The sequence below is a fragment of the Zingiber officinale genome, chromosome 4B (assembly GCF_018446385.1).
Source record: "Zingiber officinale cultivar Zhangliang chromosome 4B, Zo_v1.1, whole genome shotgun sequence".
Taxonomy (NCBI): domain Eukaryota; kingdom Viridiplantae; phylum Streptophyta; class Magnoliopsida; order Zingiberales; family Zingiberaceae; genus Zingiber; species Zingiber officinale.
In genome coordinates, this window is record NC_055993.1 from 138,201,955 (window position 1) to 138,214,204 (window position 12,250).

General features: G+C 37.4%; 2 protein-coding genes across 3 annotated transcripts; one reads left to right on the plus strand and one right to left on the minus strand.

Moving 5' to 3' along the window:
- The first annotated feature begins 2,671 nt into the window (after positions 1-2,671).
- Positions 2,672-5,784, plus strand: LOC121977016 (carboxyvinyl-carboxyphosphonate phosphorylmutase, chloroplastic-like). The gene is made up of 7 exons (XM_042529489.1): positions 2,672-3,045; positions 3,157-3,230; positions 4,684-4,766; positions 4,869-4,893; positions 4,992-5,011; positions 5,091-5,240; positions 5,328-5,784. Exons 1-7 carry the CDS (start codon positions 2,720-2,722, stop codon positions 5,682-5,684), a joined length of 1,035 nt encoding a protein of 344 aa, XP_042385423.1. The 5' UTR covers positions 2,672-2,719; the 3' UTR covers positions 5,685-5,784.
- Positions 5,625-7,962, minus strand: LOC121977014 (amino-acid permease BAT1 homolog). 2 transcript variants are annotated; one of them, XM_042529488.1, is made up of 6 exons: positions 7,692-7,959; positions 7,446-7,628; positions 6,997-7,308; positions 6,617-6,922; positions 6,358-6,540; positions 5,625-6,282 (listed from the first exon to the last, which is right to left on the minus strand). In XM_042529488.1, exons 1-6 carry the CDS (start codon positions 7,761-7,763, stop codon positions 5,791-5,793), a joined length of 1,548 nt encoding a protein of 515 aa, XP_042385422.1. In that variant the 5' UTR covers positions 7,764-7,959; the 3' UTR covers positions 5,625-5,790. The 2 variants fall into 2 exon arrangements, with proteins under 2 accessions (XP_042385422.1, XP_042385421.1); XM_042529487.1 differs by having other exon boundaries at positions 7,446-7,962.
- Between the last annotated feature and the right edge of the window lie 4,288 nt (positions 7,963-12,250).

The window sequence follows — 12,250 nt, forward strand, 5'->3', positions numbered from 1 at the left end:
AGTCAATCGAAACTACGATCCGATTTGATAGACTGGACACCCGATCCGATTGAGCTCTCTTGCTAAATAGATAAGTCGAGTAAAGGATGAGTTCCCGACAACAATCTGTAAATTCAATCGATTGCTCTTATGAGCGATGGCCGATCAGGTCATAGGAGGAACTCTGTCAACTTATCACGAAAGCATATTATGGGCTCCCCAATCCAACGACCTTCTATTCTTTTTTGACGTTTTATGCCACATAGAACAGAGAATATTCTAAATACAAGTTGTATGCTAAAACTTTCTCTCTGTCAAACACAGAGATTGCAGGTACATTTTGAAAAAAGGTATCAAAGCATTTTTATAATTTATCCTTTATTGGAAACGCTTTGAGATTCGTGAACATACAAACAGTAACATTATAAAAATGATCTCCATCTATAGACATAGATACACAAAGCTACATGATTACACACATTCATAACTATTATTCATTTATACTACTGTTTGCTCTACTTAACTAGATTACTGACCTAAACGTTTGAATATCTATACCAGGACCTCTTCTCTTACTTGAATGCTAACATTCTTTTTGATCATTAAAACACTTTGGAGTCAAATTTTTGGACAGCTAAAAATTTTCATTTAGTCAATAATAGAATTATTTGTTCCAGCCTATTGCCTTCTCAGCTTTTAGACTGCATCGATACTCTTCGTTGAAATCTTCTTTTCCATAATCTCCAAGGTATTTTGTCCCCTTGCATCTATAAATATTAGGGCTTCCACGTGAATTTTAAGGAATATTATAATCGCTTTCATATGTCAAAGTAATTACTGGTGGACGTTAATGTATCCTGGCATTGAACGCGTTCAAGTTTTCTGTCTTTCTTTATTAAAAAAAATATTTATTAAAAAATATCTCACTGGGTGCTGCATGCAGCAGATGAGTCTATTATAAATACTCTTATATAGGTATATATTTCCTGAAAGAGAATTGATCTTCTCCTATTCTTTCTTACTATTTTTAGATTTTTTTATTATTTTATTTTTATTATAATTTTATTATTTAGGGTATTATGATGATTTAGATATCAAAAATGTCTCATCAGATAACTCCGAAATAGAAGAAGGGCCTGTTGAAAAACTTAACACAGAAATATTTTACGGAAGTTTCCGTAACTAATTAGGATAAATTAAAACGTATGAAATTCATTCAGATGATTAATATTTTAAAATTTAAATTTTACTGAAGAAAAAATCTCACACCATTAAGATTTAAATCTTAAATTCCTTAATTATCCATTAAAAAATCTAATCATCGTACTATTATCCCGGGCTTAAAAATTTCGTCCATAATCTCAAATGAGGTGGCTGATTTTCCGCTGCATCAATCACCTGATGTATATTTTTAATCTTATCGAGGCCGTTAAAATGAGACAACAGACATATTTCTATCACTTTCTTTTCATATTCTATTCGTCTTCTTTAATGGTCGTTTTCCCCATTCTACAAATGTGGCGTGCATGTTTTTATTAAAGTTAAAATCAGCTTCTAGATTTTTCTTAAAAAATGAAATTTATATTTCAAAATTTATAAGGTTCTTCCTGCGCATTATGATGCGTGCAAGTCAAGTCGCACTCCCATACTTGCTATATTCGTAGCGTTTTCCTTAAATTATTTTTAAATTATGCGGGGAAAATTCTAACCCAACGTGGCAAAACAGTTTGCAAAAAGCCACGTCCATATTATAATATTAGTCACGTTGTGTATCTTTGGACGATTAGTCAATGCGCTAAAATTTTGGAACTTATTTGTTAATTGACTAAGTGCTTGCCTTTTCTTGTTCGTTCAATGATACACCGCCACGTGGAATAGTTATTGTTAAACACGCAATTAATTCTGCATATTTTTAAATCATACGATTAATTATTTGACCGTTATTCATTTTTTTTAGTTGATATCTAACCTATCCGGATAAATCATGGCTCATTAATTCAGTATTCTTAGTTTAGTTTTTTTATAATTATATATTGTTGCTTTAACTTGTGATTAGAGATGGTTTTGGTTTAACGTTCAGCTATCAACTTTTTAATTAATGCTATGTTTTTTTTTTGGAAAAAAATATTATTTTATTTATTAGAATTGAATAATTTCTTTTTTTCTGTAGATATTCTGCCCCGTCTGTGATAAACTGAGCATCGGTGTCCAACCTATTACACCAACTGCAGGAAAAACTTGCACTATTCGTAGGTGTGTTGTGGGCTCTATTCATTCGACCAATGACTACTCGAATATTAACGTACTGTGTCCTGGACAGAACACACAAAAAACTTTCGCCTACACATCGAGGTCGTAAATGTCACAGGAATGGCTAAACGAGTGCTTGTACGGCACTTTAGGGAAGGATGATGCATTTGGGTCCCACTCCTTGAAATTTGATGAAATCACATTTTCGCCCTAAAAAAAAAATCACAAACTCGTGAAACCCGATCTATTATTTATTTAAAGCAATTTATAGAAATTAAAATGTCAGCATTGATGCTTGTATATCGATACGTGGTTTTATAATTTAAAAAGTAAAATTTGTGATATAAATATTAGAAAATTTAGGTACTAAATTAGATTTTTAATTTTATAAATTGATATGAATTAAATATCATTTTTGTTCAGTGAAAGAGAAGGGCGTCAGGGCGACGCCGTTCTCATTCCAAACCCGTCGCCTTCGCGCACGCTATAAATGAGCACGGCGCTGCCCTTCTCCCTCTCCGTACCTTGTCCGTTCACCAATCCATCGATCGAGCAATTCCGGGTCGGTGTGGAAGCTGAAGTGATGGCGAGCTCTCAGACGACCTGCGTCCCGGTGATGCCTTCAGCGGCGTCTTCTGGATCTAAGAGAACGCGCATGCACCGCCTCATCGAGGAGGAGGGCATCGTGCTGATGCCGGGGATCTTCGACGCCCTGTCCGCCGCCGTCCTGCAGAGCTCCGGATTCAAAGCTGGATTTGTCTCCGGATACGCCGTCTCCGCTTCCCGCCTCGGCATGCCGGACATCGGCCTCCTCACGTATGCTTTCGCCCTTCCCTTGCTTCGATTCATTTTTTTTTTTCCTTTTTTTTTCTGAATTACAATTTGGGCCCTTTGTTTGCAATTTCTATTCGGATTTTGGAATTTTAGGCCGCCGGAGATGGCTGATGTTGCTCGAGCAATTTGCGCCGCGGCTCCTAACGTTGCGTTCATTGTTGATGCTGGTAATCATCTTTTCGCCTCATTTTGTCTGCATTATGAACCCCCTTTTAGTAACTGGTAAAGTAAATATGACTGATCTGTGGTAAAGAACAATGGCGATGGTTTATTTTGAAGCTGGCATTTTGTTTGAAAGCTATTAAATGGTAGTGTCTTTTACCTATATGTTTTTGCGAGAGAGATTCGGGGTTTGGGATATGAAAATTTGACTCGTTTTTGTCAGCATTTTGATCCAAACTCTGGGTTTGGGATATGAAAATTTTCCCTATATCATTATTTTTTCTGTTTTTTAAACTGGAATCCTAATTTTTGTATTTGAGTTGTCAAAAATCTAATGAAATCAAGTATATTTTATTATTTTATCTGATTGCTCTTTGTTTGCTTCTGATTTAACTGGTTCTTTCCTTTTACTTTTTTTAATACTAGTTTTTTGTTGCCCTGGGAACAAGAGCTGAACATTTCCCACTCTACAAAAGCAAATGATTTATCTTATAAAAAATGGAAATTGACCACGATTAATGCTTGTTTTGTTAAATTATTGTCACATATGATGATCTGTAGAAGTCCTATAAATCAACATGACCAAAAGATTATGATAGTAATCCGCATGAATTCTACTTATTGATCTAGAACATACTGTGTACCTTACTCAAATACATTAACATCTTAACTATTCCTTTCAAATTTTCAATTTGCTTCTCAATTTTGATCTAACCCAATGTAAGCTGTTGATTATCTTTTCAACACAAATTCTATTATGTTTCGGATGAACATTTCTTTAGCTGCCAAAAAGGAAATGAATCCTAATTGCAAGGGACCAGTTGTTACCCATAACTTTGATATTATATGGTTTTTCTGGACCATAAAAAAAGGTAGATCCGCTATCTTAGCGGCCCCCCTAGTGCCGGCCCCACGGATATGGAGGGAGGTTCATGCAGGTACACAGGCCATAGGCGCATGGCGGGGTAAACTCTCGTCAGTTCCTGAGAATCGACCCCTGACCATTACGCCAAATATACCATGCGCCCACCGTCTGCGCTACGCCCTGGGGGCGGTTTTTCTGGACCATAAAGAAACTACAAATGTTCGAACAGCTCATTTTGGGTGTACCAACAAGATGTGATTTTGCAAGAGGTTTGTAGGTTTCTTGATTTGATTGATGTGAAACTTTATAGTGTAGAGTCGAATGCTCAAAGACGACAGTTTACCTATTACAGAATTTTCAAAGATGATTAACTTTTTATTGTATGTTCTTGATTAATAATGCTCAGTTTAACTTTATATATAAACTTTGATATATTTTACTATGTTTTTCTTTAATACATTTATTAAATTTTATCTAACATCTGTTATAACCTTGTATGGTCATTGAGATATAATCCTTATGGTTTTCATAGATCAAAATAGTTGAGAAATTGATTTCTTCAAACGGCTCTGCTGCTTCCCTACTTCTTACAGATACAGGAGGTGGAAACGCTCTCAATGTTCAAAGGACTGTTAAAGACATAATTGGTACTGGTGCTGCTGGTTTGTTCCTTGAGGTACACGAACAATTCTCGTTTCCTTCATTCTTTGCAGTTGATTTGGTTCTCAACTTCAGAATGAACTCTGTTCCTACTTTTTTGCATTTGCATGATTTCTAGGATCAAGTTTGGCCAAAGAAGTGTGGTATGAGATCAATCTTAATTCCCTTGCTTTGCTCTAGCTTAGTTTCTCCTCCTCCAAAACTCTTTCTTACCTAATTTCCTTTCCCTTCTGGCAATCAGGACATATGCAAGGAAAACAGGTAATTTGCTGCACAACTGCATCCGATAAATATTTAAGTTATCATAATTTTATGTTTCTGCCTGTTGTATTGTTCTTAGGTGATACCAGCTGAGGAACATGCAGCCAAGATAGCAGCCGCTCGAGAAGCTATTGGCGATGCTGATTTTTTCCTTATCGCTCGTACTGATGCTCGTGCAACTGCTGGTGGTTTAAACGAAGCAATTGCGCGGGCTAACCTCTACATGGAGGTACAAATTAGTTGTTCATCGTTGCTAATTTCCCCTTCAATACCACGAATAAGTCATTACTCGTCATGAGTAAGTAACTTTGTGCAGGCAGGGGCAGATGCTTGCTTCGTCGAGGCTCCGCGGAGCGACGACGAGCTGAGGGAGGTATGCAAGCGCACAAATGGCTTCAGAGCAGCCAACATGCTCGAAGGCGGGTTCACGCCGTTGCACACGCCCCAGGAGCTCAAGGAGATGGGCTTCCATCTCATTGTGCATTCCACCACCGCTGTCTACGCTTCTGCTCGCGCCTTGATCGACATCTTGAAAGTAATGAAGGACGATGGAACCAGCCGAGATCATCTCCACAAGCTCACCACGTTCGACGAGTTCAACAGTTTGATCGGGTTGAAGAAATACAATGAGACCGGTGCTCGGTTTGAAAAATTCAAAATCCCTTCCAACTGAATACATAGACGCGACCTGTTTGTTATACTGTAAAGTGGTCACCTCGTGTATGTATTGTCTTATAAATAAAAGACCTGTAAGTGTTCGATGGACCAATCAATTCAGGCTAGACATTCCCATTGTGGCTATCGATGTTCCTAACTGGTCCTTTAAACCACTTCCTCGCGTCCACAACCCACCACAACATCACCAGGCCCAAGCAGATGGCCAGTGCGACAGGGGCATAGTTGAAGGTGTTCCAATCGATCGGATAGAACGTCGGCAGCAGGAACACAGAGCAAGTGTAGCAGATCCACAGGAACGCCACCAGGCAAACGGGTCTGCTTGCCCTTCCCAGATAGAACGGACCCGGCTTGAAGTTCTTCTCTGCCATCACCATCCTCGCGAAGATCGGAACTGCATACCCACCGACCCATCCGATGGTACAGATCGACGTGATGGCCGTGAACACCACGTTCACTTTGAGGATAGGCAGCCCGAGGAGACAGCAAAGGGCCGCGCACAGCCACACTGCGTTGGCCGGAACCTTGTGCTTCGGGTGTATTTTCCTCCATACCGATGACAACGGAATTCCCTTGTCCCTCGACAGTGCATACACCTGCAATTGCAAAACAATGATTTCCATGATCGGAATTTAATTGCCTTGTAATACAGATGATGTAGTCATTCTTACCACTCTAGCAGCGCTGGTGGTGATCGAAAGTCCGCCGAAGAAAAACGACCCCCAAATGACGAAGAGCAGAGCAATCGCTCCAGCGGAGTTGTGGAACCTCCCGTGAAAAGCATCGTAAAGAATCTGCGCCGGCACAAACGTTCCGGCAGTCTCATTGCCAGTATCATACAAGTAGTCGAAGTTCTACATCGAGGATTCTTCTCTTATTAATATACATGACATTGACACAGGATGAGAGTTTTGAAATATTAGATAGAACCTGAATGCTGAAAGTGAGGGCTAAGATGTACGCCCAGCCGAACACCGAGATGATGCCGATGCTCGACAGAATGGCTATCGGTCCGTTTTTGTCAGCGCCTTTGGTTTCCTCGGTCAGATGGGCAGCGGCGTCGTATCCATAGAGGGAATACTGGCTGACAAGGACCGATAAGACGACGGCGTAGGCTTTGCTGTGTATCCCCGTCGAGTCAGGGGATGTTTCAAAATGGGAGAAGACATAAGACGCAGGCTGAGTAGTGAGAGAGACGAGGGGAAGCATGATAACTATAACAGAGCCGCCGATCACCTGCACTACCGCTCACCAGCAAAATTTAGCAACGAACCTTGATCAGTAATGAAAAGTGATGAACATTACATCACCTGCCACCAGATTGAGACGATGTCGATCAGTGCGATGACTTCCAATGCAAATGTGTTGAGCACTGCCCATATGATTGTCAGGCCAATGTACATAGCGAGAAAGACGCCTCGGGGAGCAAGATAACCGCCGCCTCTGTTCGTCCCGGTGCATAATAGAATGATGCTCTGCAGCACCTGTGAACCTGCGAATGCCTGAGTGCCGATTCCGGCGATGAGTCCGATGGCTTCCAGCCAAGCACAGCACCACGAGGCAAACGGACCCCAAACAGGGCCTGCTAAATGAGCAGCCCAGAAGTATAGAGAACCTGTGGTCTGTTGATAATTTTTAAGATTAATCTGATGATTTACCCTGAATCTGAAAACGTTTCTTACTGATGTGATCCCTCTGGATCTTTAAAGCTAATTACCAAGCACGCAATTTTTTAGATGTCAGAGCGGCAGGCGCTTACGGGGAAAGAGGAGCAGATCTCGGCCATGGCGACGCCGACGAACCAGGTGAAGAAGGAGACGACGACCCAGCCCCACACCAGACTCGCGGGACCCGCGTACAGCAAGCTCGAGCCGTACAGCGGCGTGATACCGGTGAACAGCGTCATCGTCGAGAACGATATCGCCAGCGTCTTGAACAGCGTCTGCACAATCGGAGAAGACAAAAGATTAGATTTTGAAGGAGAAGATGAAAAGAAAAGACTCACCATCTCTCTCCTGAGCTCCTGCTTGTAGCCGAGCTCATTGAGCCGCTTCTCCCCTGAATCCATCTCCACCATTTTTCCTGCCGCTTCTTCTTCCTCCTCCTCTCAGATTCTCGGATGGAGGAAGCTTAATTGTCTCCTTCTCTTATGGTGTTACGCAGTGAATGGGAACGCAGGGCCGTCGGTTGACTCTTCAAATCGCAAGTGAACAAAGCGACGCAAAAGGGAAGAAAGCGGCAGCGAAAGGAGAAGCAAAATAGTCAAAGCTGGGTGGTTGCGTCCTGGCTCGTGCTTTTAGAAAGAATTCACACTCTTCGTAGTACATTTATGTTATGATTTATTGGTAAAGGACAGCTCAACCATGAATCGGAGTTTCCCAGTTTGACTGGAACAGAAAGAAATAAGGGCCATTGCGTTTATTCGTGGAAGTCGTCGATGCTCAATTGGAATCTTTCCAATTAATGTGAAACTCCACTGACTGACAGCTGCTGAAAATCAGAGAAGTATCAATTAAAAGGGTAAAAAATGGGCATAACCAGATGAATTATGTACTAAGAAATTTGATTAATTTATTAAAAAGTAAATCTTGTTGACCAGAATCTGACCAGTTAGAAATTTTTATCTATCAATCATAATGCATACATGTACATACATATAATTAATATGTATATATGATATTACTAAAATGTCCCTACATACACATGCATATATGTATTCTGGATGATTAGATTCTAGTCATTTAGCATTAGTTAGTTAGTTAAAATCAGAGAACTTATCTTTTATTAAAAAGGGAAATTAGCAAGTTTTTTTCTCCCCCTCATTCGTTTAAAACTTCCATTGCTATATATATATATATATATATATATATATATATATATATATATATATATATATATATATATATATATATATATATATATTAAAAAAACAAGATTAATTAAGGAGTAATTTGTTTAATTTCTCGTGGGATCAGATTATCATCAGTTAAGGGAATGACTCCTTAACCCTTGATTTACTATATATAAAGACCCTTCTTAACTTATATTTTGATGACTGGATATATCTCATAAGGCATCAAAGGAAGATACGACTATTTATTTCAAAAAATCTCCAAGGAAATTTTTTTCTCTATCAAATCGATGGTAACCATTACTTATATTCCACAAAATAGTGCTTCAGAAATAGAAGGATAGACTCATGATCCCATTGAAAGACATCACAACCATTGAGGAAAAAACGATTCAAATTCCAATCAAATCAAGGTAATCAAAAGTTCCAACTAATGAGAATCATAGTATATTCATTGAAAAAAAATAATTAATCGGGTTAGGTAATGTCGAATCTGAGACGATCAATTTGATTCATAGAAATTTTCTATCAGCCGTCAGAGTAAATCGGAAAGTACTTGTGGCGGGCTGCCCAGAAACCTAGTATTCATTGGTTACGCATCCCATTTGAAAGAAAAATCCTTATAAATGTGTTGTAGTTAGGAATCAACCGTAGGTATCCAATTAAGCACCCTTCCACTGCGTCATAGCAATGAGAATAGTAACTTTCACCAACTAGCAGTATTGTTACGTGAAACATTATACTAATTAGTTAGATACATTGACTATGAAGACCCGATTTTAGACATGATGATGGACACTAGTAGAGATACCTTTGAAGGTTAAGTTAGGTTCGACTCCTAGAAATCTTAATACCATAAAAATTGAACCTAAGTTTATGATTACTTTATGTCATGTGTAAGTTTGGATCTTAGGAATTTCGGATGTTGGGTCTAGTTACTCATATGTCTCTTCTATGCTCTTCATCATGAGAATTTAATGAGTCACATATTAATTTTATGTGTTTAAAATTTTTATTCTAGTTATATCTATGTTTTTCTTGCTTTCTAACAAGATGACTTAGTGAGTCATATGTTAAAATTTATGTCTATGTTTCTTTTGATTTTATCATGATAACATAATAAATCATGTGTTAATCCTTTTATGTAACTTGGACTTGTTCTAGCTATGCCTATATTTCATGTGCTAAGTTGTAATGATATGATGACTTTTCACCTAGTCTTTTTAATGAATGCCCCTCCATCTACTTGTAACTTTTATCTAGTCATGATCTTCCACCTAGCCTTTTTAATGAATGACCCTCCATCTACTTGTAACTTCCATTTAGCCATGACCTTTTCAGCTAGCCTTTTTAATGAATGACTCTCCATCTACTTGTAACTTACATTTAGTCATGACCTTTCACCTAGCCTTTTTAATAAATGACCCTCCATCTAGCCATCTCTTCATATGCCTTGGCCACCCCTTCATACCTATAAATAGTCAATGCATTGTCTTCCAAATGGACACTTAAACCTTTGTGCAAATTTCTTACACAAGTTCTGAGCCCAAATTCCGATTATCAAGTGCAAGTTCAAGTTCCGTAAAATTTCTGTCCAAAACCGAAGAAGTTTCTGACCAGGTAAGTGGACTTTTCATTTCGAGTATAGTTGTGGAATATGTTTACATTTTATCATTTTATATTACAAATTCATTTCTTTTTATTTCAAGACGCACTGACTCAAGTTAGATATGGTAAAGGGAATTTTTGAAAAAATAATTCAAATTCCAATTAAATCAAGGTAATCGAAAGTTCTAACTACTGAGAATCCTAATATATTCATTGAAAAAAATAATTAATCAGGTCAAGTAATGTTGAATTTGGGATGACCAATTTGATCCATAGAAATTTTCTATCGATTGTCAGAGTAAATCGAGAAGCGCTTGTAGCGGGCGGTCCAGAAACCTAGTATTCATTGGTTACATGCCTCATTTGAAGAAAAAATCCTTATAAATATACTATAGTTAGGAATCAGTCGTAGGTATCCAATTAAGTACCCTTCCACTACACCATAACCCCGAGAATAATAATTTTCGCCAACTAATACTATTATTATGTGAAACATTACACTAATTAACTAGATACACTGACTTTTCATTTTTAATATTCACTAATTCATTTTGAAATATACATATATTATTTCGCTTGTGTGTTCTGACTTATTAGAATAAGTTTTTTTTTCTATAATTTTATAGGATTACTATTAAAAGTGTCCAAGTAATATTATATTTCTATAAGTCAAATATATTCGTTCTCATCTATTTTTATATTTAATTTTTAAAAATAATACCTAATTAATTTTTATTAATAATATTTAATTAATTTTTATTAATAATATTTAATTATTTTTTAATTAACTAAATTAATTTTTTTAATTAGATAAATTCATATTTTCCGATGGCTAAAATCTGACCATTACAATTTACCGTTGGTAAAAATCACTCTAGTGATAAAGGATTATTACGTTCATCGTAGATATATGATTCCTCATATTTTATGGATGATCATGGATCGAATTGGTTTGATTATTAGAGTAAAAAATATCTAGCTATATTAAATTAGATACTGTAATATTAGGAATACATCCAGTTCTATATTCGACGTTTTTATATATTAGATATCCAGTGGATTATCAGTTATTTGTATCTAATGAAATATAAAATATAAATACAACAAAAATAAATAAAATATTTTAAAATGATAATAGACATTACTCATTATATATTGGAATAACTAACTTATCGACTGTAGTTACTATAAGTAGGAATACTCATAGATCAAATTACTTATACTCATAGATCAAATTAGTTTAATTATTAGGATAAAAAATTATTTAAATAGATAAGATGTATAGATCAGATAATATACTATTAGAATATGACATCCAGTCTTATATTTGATAAGATGTTTTTTCCAATTCAATTTAGATAGATATAAATAGATTGATTGATTCAATGCACCCCTATCACATTATGTTCCTACGGAGAAGTGTTCGACATCCTCTGGTTCGTAAATTGTGAACCAAAGGATGATCCATTGCATGAGGACCATTGATTTGGATAGACTCAATCTTTAAATAGGTGAGGTCCATCAAAATCAAGGGTCTAAAAAAGTGGATCATCCTCTGATCCGCAATTTGCGGACCAGAAGATCCGTCCTCCAAAACAGTAGAGATCCTCTGGTCCGTAAATTGTGGACCAGAGGATGGTCTATTGCATGAAAACCCTTGATTTGAATAGACTCCATCTTTAAATAGGCGGGGTCTATCTAAATCAAGGGTCTAAAAAAGTGGATCATCCTTTGATCCACAATTTACAGACCAGAGGATCTGTCCTCCAAAACAATAGGGATCCTCTTGTCCGCAAATTGTGGACAAGAGGATGGTCCATTACATGAGGACCCTTGATTTAGATAGACTCCATCTTTAAATAAGCAGGGTCCATTCAAATCAAGGGTCTAAAAAAGTATACCATCCTTTGATCTGTAATTTGCGGACTAGAGGATCCGTCCTCCAAAACAGTGGGGATCCTCTGGTCCGCAAATTGTGGACCAGAGGATGATCCATTGCATGAGGACCTTTGATTTGGATAAACTTCATCTTTAAATAGGTGGGACCCATCCAAATCAAGAGTCTAAAAAAGTGGATCATCCTCTGATCCCCAATTTGCGGACCA

What these genes read in the sequence shown, in the direction of transcription:
- LOC121977014 (XM_042529487.1), bottom strand. Translation starts at nt 7,763, where the DNA reads ATGGTGGAGATGGATTCAGGGGAGAAGCGGCTCAATGAGCTCGGCTAC. An exon ending in AGATCTGCTCCTCTTTCCCC is followed by an intron (nt 7,309 to 7,445) that starts GTAAGCGCCTGC and finishes AATTATCAACAG; the next exon opens with ACCACAGGTTCTCTATACTT. An exon ending in CCCTCACTTTCAGCATTCAG is followed by an intron (nt 6,541 to 6,616) that starts GTTCTATCTAAT and finishes TCCTCGATGTAG; the next exon opens with AACTTCGACTACTTGTATGA.
- LOC121977016 (XM_042529489.1), top strand. Translation starts at nt 2,720, where the DNA reads ATGAGCACGGCGCTGCCCTTCTCCCTCTCCGTACCTTGTCCGTTCACC. An exon ending in CCGGACATCGGCCTCCTCAC is followed by an intron (nt 3,046 to 3,156) that starts GTATGCTTTCGC and finishes TTGGAATTTTAG; the next exon opens with GCCGCCGGAGATGGCTGATG. An exon ending in AGTTTGGCCAAAGAAGTGTG is followed by an intron (nt 4,894 to 4,991) that starts GTATGAGATCAA and finishes TCTGGCAATCAG; the next exon opens with GACATATGCAAGGAAAACAG.